Below are 27,953 nucleotides of genomic sequence, written 5' to 3'. Positions count from 1 at the left end.
CTCTCACCGTGAAAATGCTCAATTTTGCATGGTTTGTGCAGAACATGGTAATTACTTCCTTGTTAAATTCAGTTCAATTTCAGTTTTCAATTCAATTCTTTACTTCCTTTTTTGAGAGGAAGAAATGGGCCCAAAGGAGTGACAACGGCTTGACGTGGGTCCTGGCCCCTTACAAGTTGGCACTGACAGAAATACGGCTATCATATCATAGTTTCACAAGTTAGAAAAGCACAAGTATTTAAAAGCATACGTTCGAACAATAATCAATTATATGAAAATAGGTAAATTAAACGCAGTGAAATTGAACAAACAAATTAACAAAGTCATACATTAAGCACATATGTTTTGCACGTCATGCAGGCAAACATGGTAAAAGCAATTTAATTTCAGAATTTGATTCAGGAAATGGGTCACAGAATGCTTTCTCCAACCGATTTGATAAAGAAGGGAGGGTGTATGATAAGGATTGCTTACAATAGTTCGTCCATAGTGTTACCATATTGGGTATGACTAACCGATACATTCTTTTTCAGCTTGGTGAGCGGTCCTATTTGGCTACCTCAGCGAAACTAAAAATGCCATTTGTGGTTTCTTTTAAAGGTGTACAAATTTCTGACATGTTTCACATATTTTCAGCAATTGGAATTTAAGTGAGTAATTTTGTTTGATTAGATTAGCACAAAGCAAAAAAAACCTGTTCTTGTCCTAGGCAATGCTGAACTCACTTCAGAACATGTTCATCTCGAAGAGAATTTGGCAAACTCAACAAATGAGCTTGAAAATGAGGATTTATTTTATTTTATGATGCTGGTGTGTTGCACAGAGCCTTACTAAATGTTGTGGAAAAGAAGTGCTAAGTTAATGATGGCCATGCAACGTTGTGTGGTAGAACCTCGTTGATACATTTTTTAAAAAGTGCAGGAGAAAAGGTATTGTTTAGAAAAACACGATTCAAACAACCTAATCACATTCATATTGACCGGAAAAAAAAAAGCTTAAGTCTATAGGACATTTTTATTTGCTTGTGACTTTGAGCGTATGAACCTATTTTGCACATGAGGATATGCTTCATGCTTGTCCCATCTTGTGATATCCATGTTACTAAGGATGTAGCAAGTAGTCATGTTTACAAAGGAAGGCCTTCTAGAAAACATTCTGATGTGAAAAAATAGTCTGGTTTCAAAATCTGAGTGCTGCTGACAGCTTTGAGCCCATATTTGTTTTACCAAACTTGTTGACATTGGTTCTGAATGATGCCTTCTCTCGCAACATGGCACCATGCTGCCGAAGTGCCGAAGGTGATGCGTACTCTCTGGAAGTGACAGAGAATTTGCCCGTTTGAGGTATATAATTGTGAATAATACAGGCTCCCACCAGGAAACCAAAATGTTATTGCAGCAGACAAGAAACTGTGTGTGCATTGCTGCAAATACGTGCAAAAAGTGTGTGAAGGTGTGTGTGAAGCCCCTTCTGCTTTCTGTGATAATTAAGAATCTGATGATGATACCCAATACCTTGTGTTTCCTTTGTATATCCTGCAGCGCATTTCCCGATGGAAACCCATGGCTACATTTCTTGAGAAGCTTAATCTTGCAGTTCATACCCCTCCCCTCTTACCCCACAGAAATTGTGGTCGCAAGCCCAGAGCCGTGTTTCCATTTTAGTAGTTTCTTTTCTTTTCAAGGTTGGAGGTGAATCGATTCTTTGAAGCAGAAGCTAGGCTCAAACATCCCAAGCTTTGTTATGAGTGGATTATTTGTGTGAAGTACCGGGATGTTCAGTGGGGTAGCTGGATGGGAGAGCATTTATTATAGCATTACGGACAGGCAGCAAGTTCAGACAGTGGTGCTATCTCATTCTTTCATTAACATGCGTTCTGCCCTGTGCAAAAGGACGTGCCTTCTTCCTCATTATCACTACACGGTGCTCTTTACTGTCAGCATTAAAGCAACCCATGTTGCTAGTTGTTAGTGTCTCTGTACACTTAAGCAGGCAGTGTTGAGTCTCTCTCAGCCTTATTGCTAGCAACAAAACTGCATCTGTGCAGAAATCACACACTTGTTAACCCTGCCACATTGTATGGTGTGCAGCACTGTCAGTGGAGGTGGAGCTGTGCGTGCGTGCGCACAGCTGCTTCCTAGAGGCCTGCAGCATGGAGGGCATATCACGTGTGCTGCATCGCTGCCACCGGCTCACTCCCTACCTGGTGGCTGGTGACCACTTTGGCCTCTTGGTGTCCCTGCTGACCGGCATGGCACGTTACAGCGAAATGACTTACGTGTTTGATCTCCTTCAGCAGCACCATCACTTTGAGCTGCTTTTCCAGAAGGGCATGGAAAAGGTCAGTGCTGGCTCCCATCCCCATTCCATGCTTGCGCAGTTGGTGTCAGAACAGGAGAAAAGTGACATTGTGAAAAGGCAAAGGCTGTTGTGAAACAACAACAAAAAAAAGACTGCTTGTTGCTTTTATTTGTTCTTGCAAAAGGGAGCAAAAAGAAACTTGGCACCATTGCTTCTGTTTTGCATTGACGTTACACTTGTAGGCCACCTGCAATTGGCAACCTTCGAACACAATACTACATGCTATCCAAATTTGAATGACTGAAACTTACAGGCAGCCACTGCTAACATGCCATTGTGCATTCTAGCCTCCTGAGTGGTTGTCAAAAATGTTCAGGAAAATGCTGAAAACAGTTCAGTGCATGGACATGCAGACACTGCGATCACATCTTGGGCCTGGACAGAGGTGTAGTAAAACAGTTTGTTCTGCAAAACAAACAGGAACGCAGAAATAGAAATGATGGCTGCCGCACACACCTGCTTAAGGAGCATATGATTATGTAACTTTCATGGCTTGATTTTTGCATTTAAGCTGCACTGAAGAGAGTTGTGGTACGTCATCCTTAAACACTAATACAGTGCTTTTTACTCACCTGTTTAGAGCACTTACAATACTGCTGCAGTGCCTAGGCTGTTCATGAATGACAACGTACTGCTTCGTGTGTCCCTAGGCGAGTGTATGTAAGAATGTACTGGCAAATCTTTCTGCCATTGTGGTCAAACTCCTAGAGACAACCCACAAAAAATTTTTAGTGCAGTAGCACTTGTAGTGGCCACTCCCTGCATTTAGCCGTTGTGCGTTTGTCTGACGCCTGCTTTGTGTCAGGCTGCCCACCTGCCCACCGGGTTGTGGGCAACCTGCCAGGTGTGTATGTGATATATAGATACTGGGTGTTTTTTCTTTTGCAAGGTCCAGAATGTTTAAAAATAAAGTTTTTCTGATAAAGAGAAGCTTCTTGCGGTATAGTAATACCAGTATTGGCGGACATCAGCAAATGGGCGAATCATGCTAACTAGTAAAGTAATTAACTAAATTCTAATAGTTAACTTTTTAGCTGTTACCGATAGGCACCTGATTGCAATTAGGGATTTGTAGCCGGCAATTAGTAATAGCCATATCAATTTTTGGAATTTCAAAAACATGATTACCCGCACCACTGTGGCTCAACTAATTTTGGTTATATCGTGCCAAAATACATGAGCTTTCAAAAAGCATGCAGGCAAAGCAACCCCTTCAGTGCACGTTAGTCGAAATTTTGTCGTGCCACAGCGCCAAGGGTAATCACGTTTTTGAAATTCTAAAAGCTGATATGGCTATTACTAACAACTGGCTACAAATATTTAATTTCAACAAGGTGCCTATTGGTAATCGTTAAAAGTTAACTATTAGAATTTAATTAATCACTTAACTAGATAACATGATTCACTGGTTTCTTGGTGAAAACACACAGGGTGCATGCATGCGTGCATTCACAAGCCCCAGTGATGGCAGCAGCTGCCATCGCAGGGCAGTGGCGCATCGCTTAACCACTGCAGCGCTGCACCAGGATTGGTACAAGGACTCCTGGGAATCTATGAATGTAAACTAGAGAATGACCATTTCCGCATGTATGGACATTAACGTACCTTTGCTATCCAAACAACTTCCATCTGTTTACAGTGCATTCAAACACCAAAACTGAAGTGAAAACCGAAGTGCTAGTGTACCTAACTCGTATTTGGCCTATCTACACAAAATCAACCATCAATTTTTTTTAATTACTCCTCCGTTTTGCAACATTGTTGACCAGTGGTAATGAGATTGTGCAGATGCGTAGGGTGAATTGTTCTTTACAGTTGCGAATGTCATTTTTTCTTTCTGGATGACCGCCTTTCTCACTGCTGGCTGCTTAAAGAATGTGGATTAAAGGGTGTGTCACTCACGTGTAGCTGGCATTCATTGTTACTGGCCATGGCCATGATGTTTACAGCGCTTAATTCTTGCAAAATTTTTTTCATTCTCACATCTATTTTTCTTGCTTCAGCTAAGAATCTGCTTAATGCAATGGAAAAGACCAGTGATAACAGAACTGAGCTAATATTTTACAAGAGCATATGTAAATACTTGGCTCCAAATGTATGTTTCTTTCTTTACTCATTTTTATTCTGCTCTTGTTTTTGCTAAAACCTTATTTTCTTTGGTGTCTGCTAATTTTTCTGCTCCTTTTCAATTGTTTTCTGGGACGGCAGTCAAAGGGGCAGGTTTGAAAACCTTCTAAAGTTGTTGTTGAACTTTTGTGCTCTTTTCTCTCTTTCTCTGCTCCACTGCCAGGTGCCATACCTGCGTGTGGCTTTGCTCGACTACCTCAAGCACCGGGGCTGCACAGACACAGATTTCTACTCAATGCTTACTCTAAATTTCAACATGCATCGTGAGATTGCCGAGAACCTAGAATCTACAGCTCTGAAGAAGATAAGCAGGCTTTCTAGTGATGGTAAAGTACCAGAATCATCCTTTTCTTTTTTACATATTTCAACTTGTGTGGTAGTTTATCTTCTGAATGTGTTTTTATACAGTGCAGTCATGGCTGCTCAGTTTTGGCCTCTCTTTGTTGTTGTTGCCTTGTTTTCTCATATTTTAAAGTACTGTGCTAAATTACTGACCTTGGGTCTCGTGTGTGTGATGCATCTGTATTAGTGCAGGCTTCCTTATTACAATTTTTTTAGCTGCTGGAAGTTATGTAGCTCTTCGCCCATTACGAACTATGGAGTTCATTACACATTTTTGCTTGTTGAATGGCGTTTATGTTACATGCTATGTATCCTTGCATGTATTTACATGACTGGAAACATGCATTTCTTGCTGTCCTTGTGTGTTTGCCTTGCTGATTGGCCACTGTTGCTAAGAGCAGAAATGATAATACTGTTGCAGCATTTGCTTCCCATGTTGTAGGAATGTTGCTTTGCAAAATACTATCCAGGTCTTAGCACCACAGCGAAAGTACTGTCGAATTGTGACACTGCACTTGAATGCTGAACACTAACATGAGTTTAAAAAGTGCATGTTGTTGGGCGAGTTGGTCGTACATCGTTGAGTAAAGGTACTGTGCAAAATAATACAAACATGGACGAGAAGGGCACAAGGACGGGACCTTATACTGGGACCTTAGGGTAAGATTTGCAGTTTCGCTACTGTGGCCACTTCCAGTTTACAGGCAGTATTTCCTGCAGGTTTGCACGTGTACATTTAACCTTTATTCTGTAGTGTAGTTATGGGTGCATTTTAAGAGCATAGGTAGAGTGTGCCAATGCCAATGCAGACAAATTGGCTGGTGTCAACAGTTGGTATGTGGCATACTTCAAAGGCATCCTGAGGTACTCTTATCGTTCCTTTTCTGTGGTTAAGAGGACATATACATGAAAAAAAAAAACAGGATTTTTGTCTAAAAATTGCATTCTTAGCTTTTGCTTGTTTTATTATGTGCAAGCCTTCCTTTTTGATGTCCAACAATACCAGTGTAGAATATAGATGCGAAATTGCTAAAACATGCTATGTAAATATGCTAATTGATTGAGAATGAGCAGAACTGAGTTCCTTCCACAACGGAAACAAATTTGAATAGTGGTGTTTTCCACCATTCTGGCTTTGCAGATGGGTAGAGAAAGCCTTCTTCTTTCAGACGTGTCCTTAGACAGTTCCGTAGCTCGAAAAAGAAATTTGAAACTAGCGTTTTTGTGCACCCATAAGCTGCATCGCCACTGTCTGAAACTCATTTTTCATCGTTTATCATTTTCATGCAATCCCAGTGCTTGTTCACAACAATCTTGTATTTACACTTGTCGCATCACAATGAAATTTGGAGTGGGTATGTTTTACTATATGCTGAGCGCAACTGTACAATTTTTATTGCAATTTATAGTTAACGAATGGGATTCAAATTTGTTACAACCACTGTAGTCTCTTCAGAAAGTGACTTTCTAAAGAGTGTTAATTGTTTTTAAATTCTGAATTTTTTTACAAGGTGCACTTTTTTGTATAGAGGGAATCATAGTGAGCCAGGTAGGACATTTTTTAATGTTGTGCTATGTCTATACTGGCTATAAATAGGCGCACATCCCTATATTTTAAATGCATGACTTGCAAAAGTTGAACCAAGCAAAAGAGGCAAAAATGGAAGACACTTTAAAAAAAAAAAACTGACAAAGATCTCTGAACTGTGCAATTTTCAGCCTCCTTGCACAAATATTATCAAAAGATGTTTTGTTCTTTATCATGCCCCCTTAAATCCCTTGCCATGCATTGTGATTTCTGCTTCATGAAGAAGGGAGGAGCATACTAAAGAGCACATCATTGAAAGGGTGGCGATATTCAAACATGCGTACAGTGACTTGTAGACCTTTTGCACAAACAGTACCTTTGAGCTAGATAGCAAGGTTGAGAGGTGAAAGCCTGTGGGAAAGAGATGGCAGCTTTGATGAAGTGCATTTCAGGGTGCCTTGAGGGCACTGCCCACATACAGTAGCACCATATGCAGCATTTAACATGGGCAAGTGGATGATAATGATTAACCCTCCTTATGGTTGTTATAAATTGGCATTAGGACCCATGACATGGAGCATGCAGGAACAGCAGACATTGGACACAGTGATGCAGGATCTGGCTGATGCAGCTGAAAGCTATGTGAAGGTGCGTTTTCTTCTCTGCATTATGTTTTGTGTTCAGTCTCCAGAAATTCAGGAATGCACCTGCTTAGTTCGATGTTGCTGCGTAACCCTATAAACTGATCTCCTTATTTCTACTTGCAGGCAGAATGTCTTTTGAGGGCCCAAGCATGTGCTCGACAAGCACAGCTGGTTGCCCTCCAGTTGCGTTACTTCAAGTTACGACTTCAGTTGCTCAACTTGACGCCTTCTTCTGCCCTCAGCACAGTGGCACAGCATCCGTATTTTTTTGAGGTGAACATGGTTTGAACATATTTGTTCACTACAGTTGATCATTGGGCTGTGAGCCTTGTCGATGCATGCATGAGCCAAAGAAAGCATGAAATTCAGATGCTACACATTGGGAAGAAACCTGGGAAAGAGCTGGGAAAATGCTGAAGGTTTAGAGGCAACTTCGTGACTTTTGAAGCCATCATGAATGGAGACATCATGAATGGAGTCATCACTTATCACTTAATTAGGTGGTCAGTGCATGCATCAGTTTTTGCTGTCAATGTTAGGGATAGCATTGCATCACCTCTGCAGCGAGGTTTTGCTTACCTGTTCACTGCTATCTTAAAATTATTTTGCTCAGTATACTGTTGGGCCTCATTATAACAAAGTTGAAGGGGCCCCTTGATTTCCTTGTGTTATCCATTACTTTGTGAAACGATTTCGTTATAGTGAGGTTCGACTGTATTTAACAAAGAGAGGGAATTCTAAGAGATACAGTGTGATTTGAAATCCCTCTGGTACTTCTTGCTGCCATGTTTTCATTTTTGAACGTTCAATGATCAGTGCTGCCAGCATGTTTTGTTCTTTCATGCTAGGACAAAGATAAAATACAAATAATTAACACTTGTTGAGTTATGTTAACGAACTTAGTGTAAAGTGCAAATTATTCATTATTTTTTACATGCAGTGGTAGTATTTCATATTTTCCTATCTATTTGATGCAGGCTGTCATGATAGCAGAGGCATATGGGCTTCAAGGATGGCACAGTGCTGCCCTTTTCCAGAGGGTACTGCTCAACCAAGATTGGGGATACCTGAGGGACCTGTGCTCAGTCTGCGAGTTGACTCCTCAGCATGCTCAAGAGCTGGTGATAAAGTAGGCTCACTTGTACTTGCACAGGCTGGCATACAATGCAAAGGGACAACAAAAACAGTGTGCTTCACATTTCACTCATAAGTGCTTCTTCCGTGGCATATTTAAGTAAAAACTATGTACAGTCATGCCTCGTTAATATGGCCACTTTGGTTCCCGAGTAAATCTGTCCATAAAGTGAGCTGGCAGTAATAATGTATTGTGAAGAAAAAAAATTGTTAGGGTCTACTTCTACAACAATCTGTGAAAAAAAAATATCAATAATAAAAAATCACAATGACAGTAGATAATATTGAAATATTAAAAGCCTGCTTCTTTGCATAAGGGTGGGCAATAATGTGGATTTTATATTTATCTTGGAAGCTCCAAGGCCCCAAGTTCATTATCCTATTCTCCAGTATCTTTAAAATAATGTGGTGCAGCTTGAAGCATCCAGTGGTCTGTGAGAGGCATGATGCATGTCAAGAGGACACCTGGGCACTGTTAAGCTTGTCACCACAAAACAAAAATGCTGTTGCTCAGGCATCAAAACTTTAGCACTGCCTTTCGTTGGTGTTGATTCAGTTAAAATACATGAAAGTAAACATCTGATTGAGGCATTCAAAATTTATTTTGATGCTGTCCATATTGAGACATGAGGTGCAATGGAATTGAATGAGGAAATTGAGGAAAGGAAATGACGCATTAACTGACTCACATATCTTGGCAGACACCAGAAGGGATGGTCAAGGGAAGGGATAAAAGAAGGAGTGAAGAAAGAAAGAGTTTCCATAGTGGAGGTCTCTGCAATAATTTCGACCACCTGGGGATCTTTACTGTGCACTGCACAGCACAAGGGAGCCTTTTACAGTGGGAATTATGCGTTTTCATGCTGCTTATAGTACAGACAGATATTTCCTTATTCATGTTAGCAAGGCATAAATACTTTGAAAAAGTTTGGTCCCCAGAAAAATTGTCCATAATTTGAGTCTATATTTAAGGTTTGTGTTAATGGGGCTTGACTGTACTGGCTGTAAAGCTTTCAAGGAGTTTATTGTCAAACTTGGTATGTTTTTTTGTATGAAAATAATGTGCCAAAATTACTTCTTAAATCATGCAATGAAAGCCAGTATTTGTTGTTAGCATAGGTAAGGACCCTTTAAGCCCTCGGGGGGCTTAGTGAAGTGCCACCTGTTCAGCTTGCCAACTAGCTGCTCAATGGATGTTGTGACAGAACTGGGACATGCACACCTGAGAAGCTAATGGAGTGACAATTGCTGCATGCTTTCGTGTTTGCCTTCACCCTTAGTCTTTGTAAATTGTTATATATTTGAGAATTGTTCTCAACAAAAAGGTACTTGTTTTTCAGATATGAGGCAGAACCAACAAGAAGCGAGAAGAGTCGAGAAGCCCTTGAGCATGTTCTCGAAAGGCTCCCTTGCTTGGAGTCACGGCTGCAGTTAGCAAAAAGGCTTGGATTTGGACGGCTAGCATCTAAGATTCTACAAGATCACCCCTATCTTCAAGACCGCCTTGAACAAGATGTCCGATAGCCATAACTCAATATTTTCTGCAGTGATCAAAATATTATATTCTGTGTAAAAAGAAGAGTTTTACAGAGGAACTGTTTTTACTGCAATAAAGTTGTTTTTGTTCAGAACGTAAACATTATTTAGACATCACTGCACAACCTCAACTTTTGTAATAGAGCACATTTTGGTGGTATATTATAGTGACACAGACATTACTGGGCAGCCTTAGAGCAAAAAATTGAAAATTTGTTTTCGAGGAAAGGAAATGACACAGTAACTGCCTCATGTCCCGATGGACACCCAACCCTGCCTTAAAGGGGCCCCAAAACACATTTTCAGTGCATTGCTTTGCCTGTTGGTTGCATAGAATGAGTTATAGTGATGCTATTAGCATCGGTCGTACCGTGTATACTGTGGTTTTTAATATTTTAGTTAGCTCGCAAAAACAAATTCGTGGCACTGACGGTGTCACCATACAGTGGTGGTTTTTAGCAGCTGATATGACATCACATCACTTTGTGCGAGCTTGATGATCGGACAAAGAGTAAATATACCGCGAATTGGGTTAATAACTAGAGATACGTTTTGTCAAGTTTTTGTGTTTTATATTACATTAACAAAACCAGCTTGTTTGCCCTAGATAAAAGCACTGTAAATCAAGTAAAACAAAAACGCCACCAGAGGCACTGGCTACTTTTTGCATCAAAGGACTTTGCGCCTCAGTGTAAACATCCTACGACTTAGCACTAAACACTTATGGATACTCTCTATGTATTTGAGAGCGGCTTTGCGGAATCGATCCGATCGAGCCATTGCACTCTATAAGCGCTCGTTTCGGTCCCAAGGAAGGATGCGTTCGTTTAACATTTAGCAGGCAGTGTGCATCGTCAGTTTGTAGAGAATCACTGGGCAGTGGCGCCAGATGGCGCCACGTTCCCGTCAACAGCACGCGCTCCTTGCTCGCCGTGGCCAACCAGCACGCTAGGAGCGACGGTTGCCGGTAAGCAGTAGCGGTACGCGCTATGCTAAATGTGTCTGATATCTTGCGCAGGCGGTCACACCGTCGCAGTATCTCGTGCTCGAGTTCGGATCAATAAGTAAGGGAACGTCACTGATAGGGGCTGCGAAACACCGCTTGAACGGATGCCGGTTACGCTTCAGATGGATTCTTAATCTGGGTGACGCGATAATCAAATCTAACGCGCATCTCTCTTCGCTGTGTCGCTCCCACTCACCCACAGTACCGTCCAGTGAATCCGCATGGAATTTGAAAAGGCTGCGAAGGGATAATGCGAGTAGAGAGGAACTGCTTAAAAAAATAAAAAAGTTACAGCTATGCTTATCGCTCATTTTCGGTGTCACGCAGATGCCGATTCAAAAATAATTACTAGAATCGATGCATAGGAACGGGAGTTATTCAATTAAGAAATTTCAAAATACAAGCAAACAAAATGCTGCCCTCAACTCTATTTTCGCGCCGCTTCCCATTCTCATTTCACTCTCCTAATGACGACACACTGTGCGACCAATCAAAACAGCCTTTCTTAGCACGTGGCCGAAGTTTACACTCCATGGTTGCCTGTTCTCTGTAACTCTCACGCCAAGGCTGGCGGCGCTGTTTGCATGGTTACAGTAGTGTTCCTGTATATGCTCCCGCAGGATGCGGGAGCACATACAGGAACACTAGGTCACAGCAACGATGTGAACGCCCAGCTGACCCAGCGATGCTTCATCGTCACCACGACGGCGCAGAAGGGAACACTGATCAGTGACGTTCCCTTACTTATGGATCCCATCTCGAGCGCGAGATACTGCGACGGTGTGACAGCCTGCGCAAGATATCAGACACATTTAGCATGGCGCGTACCGCTACTGCTTACCGCCAACCATCGCCCCTAGCGCGCTGGTTGGTCACGGCGAGCAAGGAGCGCGCGCTGTTGACGGGAACGTGGCGCCATCTGGCGCCGCCGCCCGGTGATCCTCCACAAGCTGACGATGCACACTGTCTGCTAAATGTGAACTGAACGCATCATTCCTTGTGACCGAAACGAACGCTTATAGAGTGCAATGGCTCGATCGGATCAACTCTGCAAAGCCGCTCTCAGATACATACAGAGTAACCATAAGTGTTAGTGCTAGGTAGTAGGATGTTTACAGAGAGGCGCAAAGTCCGTCGATGCAAAAAGTAGACAGAGCCTCTGGTGGTGTATTTTTGTTTTACTTGCTTTACACTGCTTTTATCTAGGGCAAAAAAGTTGGTTTTGTTGATGTAATATAAAATGCAAAAACTTTACAAAACGCATCTCTAGTTATTAACACAATTTGCAGTATATTTACACTTTGTCCAATCATAAACCTCGCCCTCCGTGATGTCATATCAGCTGCTAAAAACCGCCACTGTATGGTGACACCGTCAGCTCCATGAATTTGTTTTTGTGAGCTAATTAAAATATTAAAAACAGGAGTATACGTGGTACGACCGATGCTAATAGCATCACTATAACTCCTTCTATGCGACCAACGGGCAAAACAATGCACTGAAAATGTGTTCCGGGGCCCCTTTAAAGGGTCCCTGAAAGGGTGTTTGAGGTTGTCTATAAAATGCTTGCATTATGTAGAGTACAGGCCAACAAGTGCGTACAAGACCTCAAAAGCAAGCATATAATTTACAATACAATTTTATATACTCCCACTTCTGTGCCTAGTAGCGACCTGCGGTGCTGGGCTTTCACCCGAATCCGCGCTCGTTGTCATCATCATCACCAAAACTTTTTTTTCCACCTAAATGAAACTCCTTTTTGGACACCCCAGCGTTTTTATGGCGACAAAACACTAAGGCACCCGTGTGCTGTGCCATGTCAGTGCACGGAGCCCTCCACTACGGCACCTCTTTTCCTTTCTTCTTTCACTCCATCCTTTATCCCTTCCCTTACGGCGCGGTTCAGGCGTCCAACGATATATGAGACAGATACTGCGCCATTTCCTTTCCCCAAGAACCAATTATTATTATTATTATTACCCTAAGGAAGCCCTACTCAGGAGCCTCGCAAACCAAGGTCTGGTGAAGACTGGGCACGCCGAGGTGCGCGGGAAACTTGCCGTGAATACGTAGCTACGAAGTCCACGCTGCAGCCCAGTGATGAGAGCAAGAGCTGCCGCGCACTGGGGCTTGCGCGCGAACGGCTAGGGGCTTCGCGAATGAGTGTGCGCAAGATGGCTTCCGTTCAGCGAGGAAGCCGGGCGAGCGACAGGAGGCCGTTTCTGCACCTCTGCTAGACAGGAGCGCAACGAGGACTTCTGGCAGTTGGAGGTGCCTGCAGGGACCACCGCACCGTGTTGAAGTTGGAAACAATATAGAAGACGGGCACGTTGGTGACCGCCGCCTCCGGCGGCGCGATGAAAAGGCAGACCGCCGTCGCCTTGCCTGCAACATGGAGCCGACGGCCCACGTGCACGAGAAACGCATGCGCCGAGAGAGATGCGGAGTTAACTGCTTCCTTCGGGTGTTCTAGCGAAACTGTTTGATCTCTCAAAACGGCCAGCGCAAGAGCAAAACCTCTCCGCGCTGCTTGTGGCGCGAGGGAGAGAGAAAAGAGAGCGACCTTTTGGAACTGATGCAGCGGCGGCGCATAGCAAGTCCTTTGCACAGCTTCACGGCCCTACTCCATGATGCCGCCGTTCCAGATGGCGGCGGAGTTCAAGGCAATGGTCGACTCCTAGCACGCACCCTGCATTCCTCAGCGCCTCCGACGACTGCGGCGTGTTGGTGGCAGCGTGGTCGTCCACTGCGGTCATAGGCGGGAGGGACCTTCGGAGGTCCACCACTCTCTTGCTGCGAGTGCCCATGGAGTGCCCTACATTGCCGTCCTGTCGCAGCGGCATAGTTCGTGTTATGACGCGTCGTTATAGTGACCCCTCCCACCCCCACCAGATTACTTGCGCCTTGATCTCACCTCCCACGCTGTATTGTGCCGCACGCGCGGTCTGCTGTACCATGGCTCCTCCCAGCAAGCCCGTAGTACCTCCCCATGTGCGCCCAAAAAAGATGGAATGTCCCAGTCCCAGTACAACAGTCATCAAACACGTAGAGGGAGGACATAGAAACAGAAGCAAAAGGGCAGTGCTCCCACTAGGGTTCTAGAAACGTTCTTTCGAAAGCTTTAAGCAGCAAAAAAAAAACAAATCATAGCATTTTGGTTCCATGGAAAGGTAACTGGGTATAACGTTTCGTGACCAAAGTATACACGCAGGCGTTATTCGTACGCGACACGTTTCCCCAACCCGTGACTTAGAGTCGCAGCCATGGCAGGTCCGGACTAAATAGGCAACGGCAGGGCACGCTAAGAAATAGTTTATTATCATAACGCGAAAGCACACTGCGGAAGAATGTTCTATCCGAAAAATAGATGTTCAGTAGCTCACCAAGTCGTTGATGTCGACCGGCGTTGGGTTCGGGGGTTTCCCCCGCAGTTTCCCCTTGTGGTTTGCTTTCCCGCGAGGCACCGTGCAGCAGCAGCCTCGCCTCGAGGAGGGGCACATTCCCTTGTTAGTTACATTAACTAACAAGAGAGGGAGCCAGCGTCGCAGCGCGAGAGACTGCTTGCAGCTCGCGCGCGGGAGAGGCGAGGAGGCTTTTCGGCTGGGATCGTCGGCGCGAGTGGACGTTTCGCACGCGGCTCCGCTCTTCGCCAACGGGGAGAGGAAGAGACGGGATGACTGTCTCCCATATCTCGTCGCAACCAGGCCTCGGAGTATCCGTTGCCCTAGCCTGGGCGAACATTCCCTCGTAACCTCGCTGGTGAGTCGGACGACCTCGATTCATTAGCGTGTCTTGTTGCTAGCTGGCGTTATTGTTGCTGTAGCAATAAATGCCTGTTTGTGTCAGCCAGTGTCGTTCCTTTGTTCCGTCAGAGCAAGGCCCGCCGTGGTCGACGTGCGCTCGATAGCGTACGCGATCACGGGTTGGGGTCTGGAGGGTTTTGAACTGTGTCAGCCGCTATTAAGTGGGGAGAACGTATTTATATCCCAACTCAACCCCACGCCGCAGTGGATGCCACACCAACAGCACGCCGCGGTCGTCGGAGGCGCTGAGGAATGCAGGGTGCGTGCTAGGAGTCGCCCATTGCCACGAATTCCGTCGCCGCGAACAGCGGCATCGGTAAGGCCGTGAAGCTGCGCAAAGGACTTGCGATGCGTCGCACTGCATCAGTTCCAAAAAGAATAGCGTGTGCACGCCGAGGCGAGCGGGACAGCTGCCGTGAACCCGTAGCTACGAAGTCCACGACGGCCCGGTGGTAGAGCAAGAGCTGCCGCGTGCTGGGGCTTGCTCGCGAACCGCTATAGGGGCTACGCGAATAAGGGCGTGCATGATGGCTTCCGAAAAGAGCAAGCCAGACGAGCGACAGGAGTCCATTACTGCACCTCTGCTAGACAGCGGCGCAACGAGGACAGCTGATAGTTGGAGGTGCCTGCAGGGACCACCGCACCGTGTTGAAGTTGGGCGGCAGCAGGTGACATGCTCGAAGACAGGCACGCTGATGACCGTCGCTTCCGGTGGCTCGATGAAACGGCAGACCGCCATAGCCTGCCGACGGCCCACGCGCGAGAAATGCATGCGCCGAGAGAGAGACAAGGTAACCGCTGCCTTTGGCTGTTCGAACGAAACTGTTGCGACGAGTGCAAAAGCAAAACCTTCTCTTCCCGCAGCTTGTGGCGCGAGGGAGAGAGAAAACAGAGAAGCAGTAGATTTTTATTTCTTGTCGAAAAGCATTAAGTCACTATATTGTATGCACTAAACCTCGCAACAAGATATTTAAATACATGTACGTCTCCATTAAATCTACGTATCTAAGCAAAAGTCACTGTATACAATGCGTCAAACAGGGCAAATAAACATCTTGCGCAATCGCAGATAGTAACATCCCCAACCCAACCCTGGGAGGCGACCCTGCTCGGCTGCCACGATTTACAGGCTCAACAAGCCTTAGTCGGGCGCGCCCGGGCGGCGGTCACCGCCACTGGGGTCCCAAACTAGGGACCTCCACCTATAGTGTTTGTAAGGGCCAGTCCCTTACGGGCTGATCCAAGCATACCTCCTGTCCCTTGTATAGTAGGCAGGGGCTTATTTTTCAATCTTTTAGGTTGCCCTAACCTACTTTTTGTCTCTTGTACAGCCAATAAATGTTTTTTTTTTATCACAACCACCAGCTCCCTCTTCCTCAGTCTCTGACGCTAGCTTCGCGCGCTTAGCATTGCGGACCCTCTCCAGTGAAGTAGCTCGACGGGCGATATCCGCGGTGCGGTCAGACGCCGTTTTCCGACGACGGCTCAAAGCCTCCCGCTCGACGCTCAGAGAACACGGCCCGGCCTCACTCTTATCATGAATGGACAAGCTCGCGCTGACTAGGTCAGCGCGGCGAGTCAAGTAGTCAGGCGGCGACCCAGCTTGGCATGCGCCAAGCCGGCGGCGGCGCAGCTCCGGTCAAATGAAGGTCAAACTGCACCCCACGGCGAAATCGGCGCCGCTAGGCCAGTAAAGCTTTCGCTTTAAAAGGGCTTCACCGTATAGTTGCAGAGGCTCTGCGCGCGACCGTGGTTCTGCAGCGACCTCGCGGCATTAGACAACTTTAGCATACCGTGCTACGGTTATTAGAATACCGGCAGCCCGCTCTCCGCCAGTGCGCACGCACGCGCCGATTGGTCCCACTGCGGCAGGTGCGCGAGCGCGGTTGCCATGTGCCTGGCGCCATCAAGGCGATCTGCGCATGCGCACTGACGGTGTGCGGGTTCCCGGTACTCCACGCTATGCTGAAGGTCCGTTACCGTTGGCTTGCCACTCGAGCTACCCTACAAGAATCATTCCCGGCTGCTTACTTCATTATATTCCAGATGTGCAAACTGTCGCCTAAATGCTCGTACTATCGCGCGCACTATGAGTGAGAGGGTTTACTGACGGGAAAGGCAGAGAGGCTGGCCCCAAAAATGAATATGTGGCCTACTACTCTGCACTGGGGAAGGGAAAGAGAAAAAAAAAAGAGGGTCACGATGGGGGATGATATGATGATGGGAGAGTTGGGGGGCAGGGGGATGAAAAGAGACAAGGCACATTTCAAGGCCCCTGTCGCTTAAAAAGCATGAGAGCGCCCGCGTTGCCTGTAGAGTTTTCTCTGGCCAAGCGCCTAGGATCAAATCCTCCGAGAGGGGCCTGCTGTCAAAAGACTTCAAAGTAGATGCTAACATGAGTCTTTCCCGCGCATATGCTGGACACGCTACTAAAAATTACTTGCAACAGGGCAGAAAACTGAGCTAGTTGGTATACGTTCATGATGATAAATCCAGGCGCTCACAAACAACGACACAGAGGGGACACAGCGCTTACTCGCAACTACAAGAATTTTTATTCAGAGGCTTCTATATATATACTACAAAAAACAAAACAAACCCAGAGTAATCGCACACCACATGCCGACCGATGAGCAGGGAAAAAATTAACGCGCGGTTTTCAGTCGCTCTTTCAAAAAACTTATCTCCCCATCAGACAAGCCAACTGTGGTGCCCCGTGGACGTTGCCGGGGTTTGTGGGAATGTTTAGGGACGCTGACGTGGTCAAGGAACATCGGCTCTGCTCTGCTGGGATCGATCGGCTAAGTTTCGGGTGGCTGGTTGTGGCCTTTTCTCTCTGCGTTTTTGCGCGGTAAGGCAGTAAGCCCGGGCTATGTCGACCCAGTCTCCCGGCCAGGGGAGCTCCCTCTGGTCGGCTTCTCTGTCCCCTGATCTCCTGCCGTTGGAAGCTTTCTTGCGCAGTGGTGTCGGCAGTATCCCTGTCGCGCTGGTGTCTAAAGATGGTGGTGTAATCAAGATGAACAACCATGGTGCTGTTCGGGCTGCTCTCGAGGCGGCGACTTCTCATTATGGGTCGATCTCAGAGGTATGCCAATTTGGACGCGGCGGGATTCTGTGCAGATTGCCAGACCTCCCCTGTGTAAGAGATTTGCTAAACTCCTCATCCTTTGCCTCCCTTAAGTTCCTTCATCCCTTCACGTCTGGCGTGCACGAAAGGTATTGTACGAGGCGTAGACTCTTCCCTGTCTCCGGCAGAGACTCTTGAGCTCCTGTCGGCTGCAGGTGTTGTTGCTGTGCGCAGCTGTAGCCGGGATGTAAACAACTTGCGGATGCCCACTGAATCTGTGATTGCTACCTTTGCCGGCACTTCCTGCCCCTCTGAAATCAAGGCATGGCCTCTAATTTTTCGGGTAGACCCGTTATCATCTCGGCCTCTGCAGTGTAACAACCGCCGGCGCTATGTCCATAGCCTTTGCGGTGGTGCCCACTCTGCAAACTACTCAAATTGTCCCTCTCGAGCTCAGGAAATCCAAGTTCTGGAGATAATTGACAGAAAACGCTGTTCGCGCCGTGACGCTATTTCAGAGGTCAAAGAACGTGCTCACGGTTATGCCGCTGTGACCGCTCGGCAAGGTGTCATGTTAGACTCAACGCTGTCCCAGGCAATTTCGGCTGCTGTGGAGGCTTCCATGTCTAAAATGGTAGAAAAGATTGTCGCAAGTGTGACGGAGTGCCTTACAAACGTTCTAGCGACTCAGCTTACACATGCCGTGCAGGCCGGTTTGGCACCTCTTTCGACAGCAATTCCCTCTCCTCTTATCCGGTCTACAATGCCAGTAGCCTGATGCGCGGCTTCTTAAGCGCAGCGGGTCCCCCATGCCTCATTCGTTGTCTTCTCTGTGCACCCAGCCCAAATCAAAGAAGCAGCAGCTTGGCACCAAACCCAAGGATACCATTTTGGAGCAGGCAGTTGCTGCTGCTAGGCTTTCGCAACCATAGCGTCGTTGCGAGTTCTGCAGTGGAACTGTCGCTCTATTCTTTCAGCTTCCACAGATTTACACTGCATTTCTACCCAGCTTAATCCGGATGTCATAATTCTGCAAGAAACATGGCTTTCAACCGACAAACATTTCCATATCAAAAATTACCGTTCATTTAGCGTAGATCGCCAGTCTAGAGGAGGGGGTTTACTAACTTTAGTCTCTTCAAAATTTTGCCACAGGGCTATGGTATCTTTTCAACAAATGTCTCCTGACTGTGAGATTTTGGCACTAGATTTTGTACTTCCTGGGTGCTCTCCCTTTTCAGTAGCAAATTGTTATTTCCCCAATGGTGTACAGGATGTTAGACCTCTGGATTTGTTACTCGCTAACTGTAAAAACCCAGTTCTCGTGGCTGGGGACTTCAATTCTCACCATGTGTCGTGGGGTTTTAGGACTAATACATGCGGCAAGCGCCTTTGGGACTGGGTTTCTGATCACAACCTGATGTGCTTAAATTCAGGATCGGCCACTTATCTTCGCTCACACACTCAATCTGTTTTAGATCTCACGTTCATTAGTCCTGGAATTGGCGTAACGAATCGGTCGACTGTTGATAGCGGCACCTCAAGTGACCATATACCTATTCATTTTGATATCATATATGTCGTGTAACTCCGGCGTCTTCTCAGTTGCGGTCACATGTAAATTATGACAGATTTCAGATGGCGTTGCGCTCTGCCCTTGCTTCAGTGTCTAACATCGCCGAGGCCCACCAGTCAGCAAGCATATGTCTGGCTATAGAGGAAAGCCGTAAAAAGTTCCTGGTGAGGCCAACAAAAGGGAATTATAACTGGTGGAATGCGGACTGTACAAGAGATTACAGGCGGAGGAAGGCAGCATGGAAAACGCTTCTTCATATCCAATGCCCGAATAACTGGAGTGATTATAAATTTATTGCAGCCACCTTTAAACGCACAGATTCTCGCGCGAAGGAAAAATATGACTCAGAACACTTCGATTATCTTTCAAAGGCGGGCAACCGACGTGCACTATTCGGTTTTCTACGGTCTAGGAAACAGCTCATGTCCTCTCATAATTTTCAGTCATTAGTTATGTCACCTGAAGAAGCTATCCAGGCGGTTGAATTAATTGCCACAGGCCTGCAAAAGCCGTTCTCGTCTTTACTACCTTTGCGCCCAATGTTGTTTGCACCAGTCGTGCCAAATGATAATGCCTCACAAGTAAATCTATCAGAGTTTTCACAAGTTGTCCAGAGATTGCCAGCTGCTGCTCCTGGTCCTGATGGTGTTACTACAAAGATGCTCAAGATTCTCTTTGAAGAGTCTCCCAACTCCTTATTGCACCTAATAACTATACTCCCTCAAAAACGCTTGGATACCTTCTGAGTGGAAGCTGTCCAAGGTGATCCCTTTACTTAAAAATCAGGGTGGAGGCTATGAATTGGATAATATTAGGCCAAATTCTTTAACATCAAACGTGGTAAAGTTGATAGAAAGGGTGTTACTAATTCGGGTGTCAGACATTGTGGACCGCAAAACTATACTCAGCCCGTGCCAACTCGGTTTCCGGCCACGGTGTTCGATATGGAATGTACATGCTGATCTTGAGAGCAGAATTCTCCTTGCTCGTCGTCAACGCCTGGTCCCGGCTTTGGTTACGTTAGACGTCGCCAAAGCTTACTACAGTGTAGAACACTCCATCCTGATACATAGGCTACAGTCTCTTCAATTTCCAGATTATATAGTTGCATGGATATCTGCATTTCTTTATAACAGGGAATTCTTTTGCGTCCATAATGGTGTTCATTCAGAGAGGTACAGACAAACGCGAGGTGTACCACAAGGAGCTGTTCTTTCTCCTGTGCACTTTAATATTCTGTTGAATTCAATTCCTCTCCACCGCCATGTACGCACTTACGTCTATACGGACGACATTGCGTTTTTTGCTGCTGCGCCGGATATACATTCCCTGTATGGTCTGTTGCAATCATATTTGATTACATGTGAGCATTGGTTGAGCGCATTACACCTGAAGTTAAATGTTGGCAAGTGCGCCACCCTTGTTTTCCCTCACTCCTGTAGTGGTCTCTCTCACTTGCCAGTTAAAAATAATACCGCAGGTTCAATCCCTAAAATACCTAGGGGTCATTTATGACAACAAACTCACCTGGCGACCTCACATTGACCATGTTGCGGCGAAAGGGGCTCGTGCCGTGGGCATGTTACGGAGATTATGTCATCACCGGTACGGCATGCGCAGAGATGCGCTATTAATGATCTACATAATGTATGTCAGGCCAATTTTAGAATTTGGATCAGTGTTGTTTTCAGGCTCGGCTTCATATAAACTTCGTCCTCTCGTCCTTTTAGAGAGGGAAGCACTTCGCATGTGCCTCGGACTTCCAAAATTTGTGGCTACCAATGTGCTGTACCTTGAAGCCCGCATTCCGCCTCTCTTATCACTTCAATTTTTAACTGTGCAAACTTACCTCAGGATCTATGAATCCCATTTCTACCGTTCCCAAAGCATTTTCTGTTGTCAGCCGACCTCCTTTTTTGGTGTCCCCTGGTCTCGTTTCAATTCCCCTCAGGTATTGTTTGTGCAAAGATTACTTCAGCCTTTAGATGTAAACATTTATGATATCCTTTCTGCGCTTCGCAATGATCCCGCTATCCACATTGTTTTCGATGACATATTCCGAAAAAATGCAAAACTTTTGCCACAGAGTATTCTAAATGGTCTACTAGAAGATCATCTGAGGATCCTACCTACAGATATAGCAATAGCCACTGACGCATCGCAATGCAATGAAAAAGCAGGTGTGGGAATATTTTGCTCGCATTTATACTGGTCCTTTTCACTGCGCCTTCCAGATTTCACCCCTATTTTTCAAGCAGAGTTTCTAGCAGTTGTACTTGCTCTACGCAAGCTAGACCCCTCTATTACAGCAGTTGCAGTAATTACTGATTCTTTATCTTTGTGTTCGTCCCTCGCTGCACACGTTGACGGTCCCATTTTAACAACTTTCTTATCCCTACTTCCTCCGCATTTGAGCCTTGTTCGTTTAGTATGGGTTCCCGGTCACAGCAGTGTGACAGTAAATGAGATTGCTGACAATGTCGCAAAGGCTTCCCTCAGCGGCCCCGTGTTGCCAATCATCCCGGCTACAGCTAGCCTATATATTTACAGCATCTAGATTTCGGCGACGTGCGTTTTTAAGCACGCAAGACACAACACTTTTAACATATCGGCGGATTATGAGCACCTTAAATATTATTGGAACAGGAAAATTTGTTGCTCTCGGCAGCTTGAAGTATCTCTGACGAGGCTGCGCTGCCGCATCTCCCCTCTAAATTTCTATTTACACAAGTCGGGTTTGGCGCTCTCTCCCCTTTGTGCATTTTGCGGTGAGCCTGAATCTATAGAACATTTTTGGCTGTATTGTCGCCGATTCAACTCTCTGAGAAAAAGGTTGCTGGAGGAGCCCTTGCAGCATCTTGGCCTTAGTTTGAGCACCGCGCTCTTGCTATCATTTGGCGCCACCACATTTGGGTTCAGCCACAGATCTGTTTGTACCGCTGTTCTAAATTTCCTGATAGAATCTCACCGACTCCCTTGCTAAGTGTTCCAAAATTTCTTTTGCTATCAATTATTACATTTTGACTTAATCATTATTATTTAATCCCTCTCTTTATTATTATTCATATAATTTTGAAATCAAAACTCTCATCCCTTTACTGTTCATGAGGAAGAATGCACCGGTGTTGCGCTTCCACGTGCTTTTCCTTTTTATTAACTGCGTTCAGGTGTATAGCCACCCGATTCTTGGCCTATCCCCCAGTGTGGGTATGTGCCATCTTTTGATAGGCTAACAACAACAACATCACCGTATGTCCCATGCAAAGTGGGCACAGTGTACAAGATCCCCATGTCGTGCGGAAAAGTGTACATAGGCCAGAGTGGTCGTTGTTTGAATGTGCGGCTGATGGAGCATGCCGGAGATTTGCAAAAAAGGTAACACTTCAAACAATATGGTTCTTCATTGTCGTGACTGCAGCAAGCGCAAGAATAAATGTTCTCCCCTTTTTTCCAAAACGTGTTCTTTTTCGTCACCGAGATCGTGTAACGCGGGAGATAGTTGAAGCCTATCATATCGTGGAAACGGGGCATACATGTGTTAGTGATCCCTCAGTTGGCTTGTCTGATGGGGAGATAGGTAAGTTTTTTGAAAGAGCGACTGAAAACCGCGTGTTAATTTTTTCCCTGCTCATATCGGTCGGCATGTGGCGTGCGATTACTCTGGGTTTGTTTTGGTTTTTGTAGTATATATATATATATATATATATATATATATAATATATATATATATATATATATATATATATATATAATATATATATATATATATATATATATATATATATATATATATATATATATATATATATATATATATAATATATATATATATATATATATATATATATATATATATATATATATATATATATATATATATATATATATATATATATATATATATATATATATATGTATTGCGAGAGAGGAGGAGGATATATATATATATATATATATATATATATATATATATATATATATATATATATATATATATATATATATATATAGAAGCCTCTGAATAAAAATTCTTGTAGTTGAAAGCGCTGCGTCCCCTCTGTGTCGTTGTTTGTGAGCGCCTGGATTTATCATGGGAGTATCTGCTGCGGGTCCAAGTTGGACTTATTTTTGGAAATGTGGCGGAGAGTTTGAAGGATGCGTCACTCCCGCCACCGGTTGGCCCGGTATTGCCCTACCTCCGGGATCGGCCTTGTCTTTAGCGCGTCTTTACTATCCTGTCTTTCTATCCCATCTTTCATCTCTCCTACTATCTGCACGTGGTAGCGATTGTGGCGGCTCGGCTTGAGCCAGTGAGCAGGCCTGTGCACTTTCCTTTCTTTTTTCCTCGCAGTAACAGACAGACAGATTTATCATTATGAACGCCACTAAAACATGCTCTACAATCTCGAGTACGCCACATGTGGAACAGTCCGGGGAGTCCGCTTGTCCAATCAAATGCAAGTACTTGCGCGTGAAGGCGACGTTCAAACGTAACCTATGTATTAAGCCCGGTATTCCACAAGGAACAGAACAAAAAGCCATCGCCGGATCTAGCCGTTTAAGGCTGACGTGTCGAGAGCGCTGGGGGTCGAGTTCACAACGAAGCATGTGATGTGCGCGAAAAAAAAAAGGCGAGGGTTTGGTCATTCCAGAGATGAGCGTCGCCCCTGAGCTAGGGCATTGCAAGAGCGCTCATCGGCTCGCCCGGTTATCGCTTCAATGAACGATATATTGCGAGAGAGGAGGAGGACAGGGGAGAGCTCAGGGGCGACGCGCATCTCTGGAGTGGCAAAATCCTCGCCTTTTGCCACGGCCAGTCTCGAGGGAAGGAATAAACTTTATTAGGCTTTTCTGTCGTCGTTAGCCCACTTGCGCCCCAGGTGGACTCCATGAAGGGGCGACCTCGAGCATCAAATCTGCGATGTTGGCTTGTACTTGTCTTTACTGCGTATGATCTTTTCCCAGCTGTCAGCTGAGGGATATGACAGGAGCTTTCTGGGAGGTGGGGGGGATTTCCCTTGCATCCTTAGTATGGTGATTATCTGCGGTAAGGTTTCTGTCACAAATTTGTCAAATAGGATTAACTTCACATTTTGTAATTAAGGCCAATCGATATGGGCTCATAAGACTTTTTGTCTGAGCTCTTCGAAGAGCCAGCCGTCGCGGTGGCTGAGTGGTTATGGCGCTCGGCTGCTGGCCCGAAAGACGCGGATTCGATCCCGGCCGCGGCGGTCGAATTTCGATGGAGGCGAAATTCTAAAGGCCTGTGTACTGTGCGATGTCAGTGTACGTTAAAGAACCCCAGGTGGTCGAAATTTCCGGAGCCCTTCACTACGGGGTCTCTCATAGCATGAGTTGCTTTGGGACGTTAAACCCCTATAAACTAAACTATCTTCGAAGAGCCGTGGCTTGTGCCCTAGTAAGCTCTGGGTGTGGGCATGGGTAAAGGCGTCTGTTTTCCCTATATATGCTTGTAACCTCGTTGCATGTGGTGGGTGCAGTGGCGTGCAGAGGCCGGTTAGTTAGCCCTCGGGCACATTCGTCCGCCTTCTCGTTTCCTGAGCAGCCCGTGTGGGCTGGCACCCATACAAGGTTGATGGTGGATGTAGGTGTGTAATTTTTTAGTAGGGACGCGGTGAGTTTACCCGCTCTGATAGCCGGTGATCGCGTAATTTGAGTCACTAATGACCGTCTTCGTGCGGTGATCCTCAATGGCCAGTGCTATGGCTGCCTCTTTGATGGAGGGGGCGGCGCGCCTGTGCCTCGCTGCGAATTCGGCCGCCAGGGCGCTGCGTAGGCGCCGGCGCGATAGTAGTTATACTGCGCGCGATAGTACATTGCCGTAACCGTGGTGTCATTATTTTCCCACTTCAGTTTTACGCCAGCTTTAATCTGCCTTGCCAAATAACAACTTAGCAATAACACAGAATCCGCATTTTTCACACGGCCGCTATGCGCCTCGATCCTCCTACAAGCTCCACAGATTGAAAAGAAACTGCCAGCTATACAGCCAAATAAAGGTTTCTTCTCTCTCTCTGCCAGCTTCTACAGGCGCAAGACAGATAGCGGCAGCTGTCAAGCCCACTTCTAGCACACGCAGTACGCGCCGGATTGCGTCTGCGTCTCCCACGTGCGTTTGTTTTCAACCAGATTTCGCCCACTCCCAGGAGGGCGTCACATATTGTGAAAAAGGCGGATTGCTTCAGCCAGTGGGAATGCAGTAAAAATGAAATGGTACTATTCTGCTCCAGAATTGGAATCCAATTTGACAGTGCTGCTGCTACGGCACTTTCATGCACGGCATACATGTATGCAACAGTTCCCCTCGAATGCCTGCTTGCCAGAGATGCAACCTGGCATCACTAATTTCTCAAGACCACCACCACATCCTCTTCTCAAATACACAGTTGGCTTTCGAACTACAGGACAAGCTGTGGACACCTCGACTTTCCAAGTAAAGCTTTGAAGCTGAAAAGTGCACAGCAGCTCAACATTTTTGTGCATATTTAATGGCTGAATAGCTCGTTGCATCACTAATGTCCAATTATGAAACAACACTCTCCCTAGATTCTAATCCAGGGATAGTCTTTATTTTGCACATCACTTTGACGGGAAGCATATTGACTAAGTGTAGGGCGATAACATCAGCATTGATGCAGTCAAGAACTTGAATAGGACAAATTGCCGGGCTAGTTGGTAATGATCCATTCTTGTTGACAGCGCGTTTAGAGCACAGGGACAGAAGAAACACAGAGGACGACGTCACAGGCGCTGAACTTCAACTTTATTCAAGAATCATCGAAACCCTGCATATATACCCATGACAGAGACGCCACCAAGCGGCGGAAGCTTTATGCGCTCGTGGAAACAGAGATGATAAGGCAGGTGGGGCAAAATGACAAAGGCTAAAAAAACCGAAAAATTTTGAACAGAGCAGGAAAAAGCAGAGCAAGAAGATGCAAAAAACTCTACCAAGTCATTTGAAAGAAACACTCCGACACGTGAAAAATGGGGCAGATGACAGACAGAATTTTGAAGACGGTTCCCGAAAAACACTGAACCAAAATATACGCGTATAACAAAAATCAAACGTGGCGAAAAAAGAAAAGCATAGTGGCAAGCAAAAACCAACAATGAAAAAGCACAGTGGTGATTGGATAGGCAAACGAAAATTTAACGATACAGGTGAAGCCTACAATTAACGCGGCTAAACACAGAAGATAAAATGCACTGGATAGATAAAACGGTAACAAACTGGGAGGAGCATGAAAGATGAAGCCAACAAAAAACACGGCTAAGGCTAAAAGATGAGGTGCATAAAAACAATAAAAGCGAAAAGGAGAGAATAGCGCGAAAAAATTTTTGTTTAACTCCTTTGTAAAACCATTACTACTTCAAACAGGCCCCGATAGAAAGATTAACTCTTTTTTCGACAATGAAACCGAGGGTGCACTTACACATTCACCCTCGTGCCTAGCAATCTCGGTTGCTTCCACTATTTCACGTGTCAACTTGTTCCTGTGCTTTTTTATCACAGTGGCTTTTTCGAACAAAGGATGGCATGGATTTTGTGGGTCACAGTTTCGGCAGTGTACGGGCAGATTCCTGAGTGAAGTACCAGATAAATCGTTCTTGTGTTCCCTCAGCCTATCATTGATACATCGGCCTGTTTGGCCGATGTATACCTTGCTACAGGACAAAGGAATTGAGTAAACGACACCTTCCGCGCATGCAGTAGATGGATCTCTGTGCCGAATGGTGCAGCCTCTTGTTCTTTTCTCTTTTTCATTTACAATCCTACAGAGCTGCGAAAGGCGCTGAGGGGCGGAAAAAACGACGTCCACTCCTGCTTTGCTTCCAATTTTTTTAAGGTTGTGTGAAATTTGGTGCATGTAGGGGATAACAGCAACCTTTTTATATTGCTTGCGCGCTTCAGCCGGAGCCCTCCTATTCTCGCGCTTGATAATTTTCAGAACTTTTTCAGCAACAGAACTAAGCAGTTGTGGCGGGTACCCTGAGTGCGAGAGCCTGCTTATCTGGTTTGTGAAGCTTTCCTGAAGTTTGTGCTCACATGACTTGTTCAAGGAATTAAGAAAGGAAGACTGGGTAATACCTCTTTTCACCAGCTTCGAGTGAGCGGAGTCATAAGGTAGGATGGCCTTTTTGCCCCTCGGTTCAAATGCCCAGCACACGTGATTGGGCGTGAAGAAAATCCTTAGCTCCAGGAAGCGCAAGGAATCATTGTCCGGCAGTTCGTGGGTCAGTTCGAGTGGAGCTACAGTACCCTTAAAAACACTAAAAATTTGAGGCACTTCCTGAATAAAAGCTTCGTTGTCGCAGTCTAAAAGGACTAAGAAATCATCGACGAAGCGGAAAATTTTTTGAACGCTGGAATGCTCAAGTTGGTTCCTGAGAGCTCTGTCATGCATGGCAAGAAAAAGATCGCTAAGCACGGGGGCAATGCATGATCCTATACAGATTCCTTGCTTTTGAATGGAATGGGTCACGTTTCATTCAAAAGCAAGGAATCTGTATAGGATCATGCATTGCCCCCGTGCTTAGCGATCTTTTTCTTGCCATGCATGACAGAGCTCTCAGGAACCAACTTGAGCATTCCAGCGTTCAAAAAATTTTCCGCTTCGTCGATGATTTCTTAGTCCTTTTAGACTGCGACAACGAAGCTTTTATTCAGGAAGTGCCTCAAATTTTTAGTGTTTTTAAGGGTACTGTAGCTCCACTCGAACTGACCCACGAACTGCCGGACAATGATTCCTTGCGCTTCCTGGAGCTAAGGATTTTCTTCACGCCCAATCACGTGTGCTGGGCATT

At 45.6% G+C, this 27,953-nt stretch overlaps 1 protein-coding gene across 2 annotated transcripts in view; it reads left to right on the top strand.

The window, feature by feature from the left end:
* LOC144125283 (spatacsin) overlaps nt 1-9,767 on the top strand; it is a 60,724-nt gene extending 50,957 nt beyond the window's left edge. Inside the window, exons 33-38 of one of the 2 annotated variants that reach the window (XR_013313357.1) lie at nt 2,091-2,341; nt 4,652-4,814; nt 6,921-7,006; nt 7,126-7,275; nt 7,980-8,188; nt 9,477-9,767. Coding sequence is in view for 1 of the 2 variants with exons in the window: in XM_077658532.1 (XP_077514658.1) it covers nt 2,091-2,341; nt 4,652-4,814; nt 6,921-7,006; nt 7,126-7,275; nt 7,980-8,131; nt 9,477-9,660 (986 nt within the window). In the remaining variant the exon portion in view is untranslated. The remainder of the gene's footprint in view (nt 1-2,090; nt 2,342-4,651; nt 4,815-6,920; nt 7,007-7,125; nt 7,276-7,979; nt 8,189-9,476) is intronic. The other variant, XM_077658532.1, reaches the window with a different exon arrangement.
* The last annotated feature ends 18,186 nt before the right edge of the window (nt 9,768-27,953 follow it).

Source organism: Amblyomma americanum, chromosome 3 (assembly GCF_052857255.1).
Source record: "Amblyomma americanum isolate KBUSLIRL-KWMA chromosome 3, ASM5285725v1, whole genome shotgun sequence".
Taxonomy (NCBI): domain Eukaryota; kingdom Metazoa; phylum Arthropoda; class Arachnida; order Ixodida; family Ixodidae; genus Amblyomma; species Amblyomma americanum.
The sequence above is the reverse complement of the archived record's forward strand: the minus strand, read 5'-3'. Positions and strand labels throughout refer to the sequence as shown.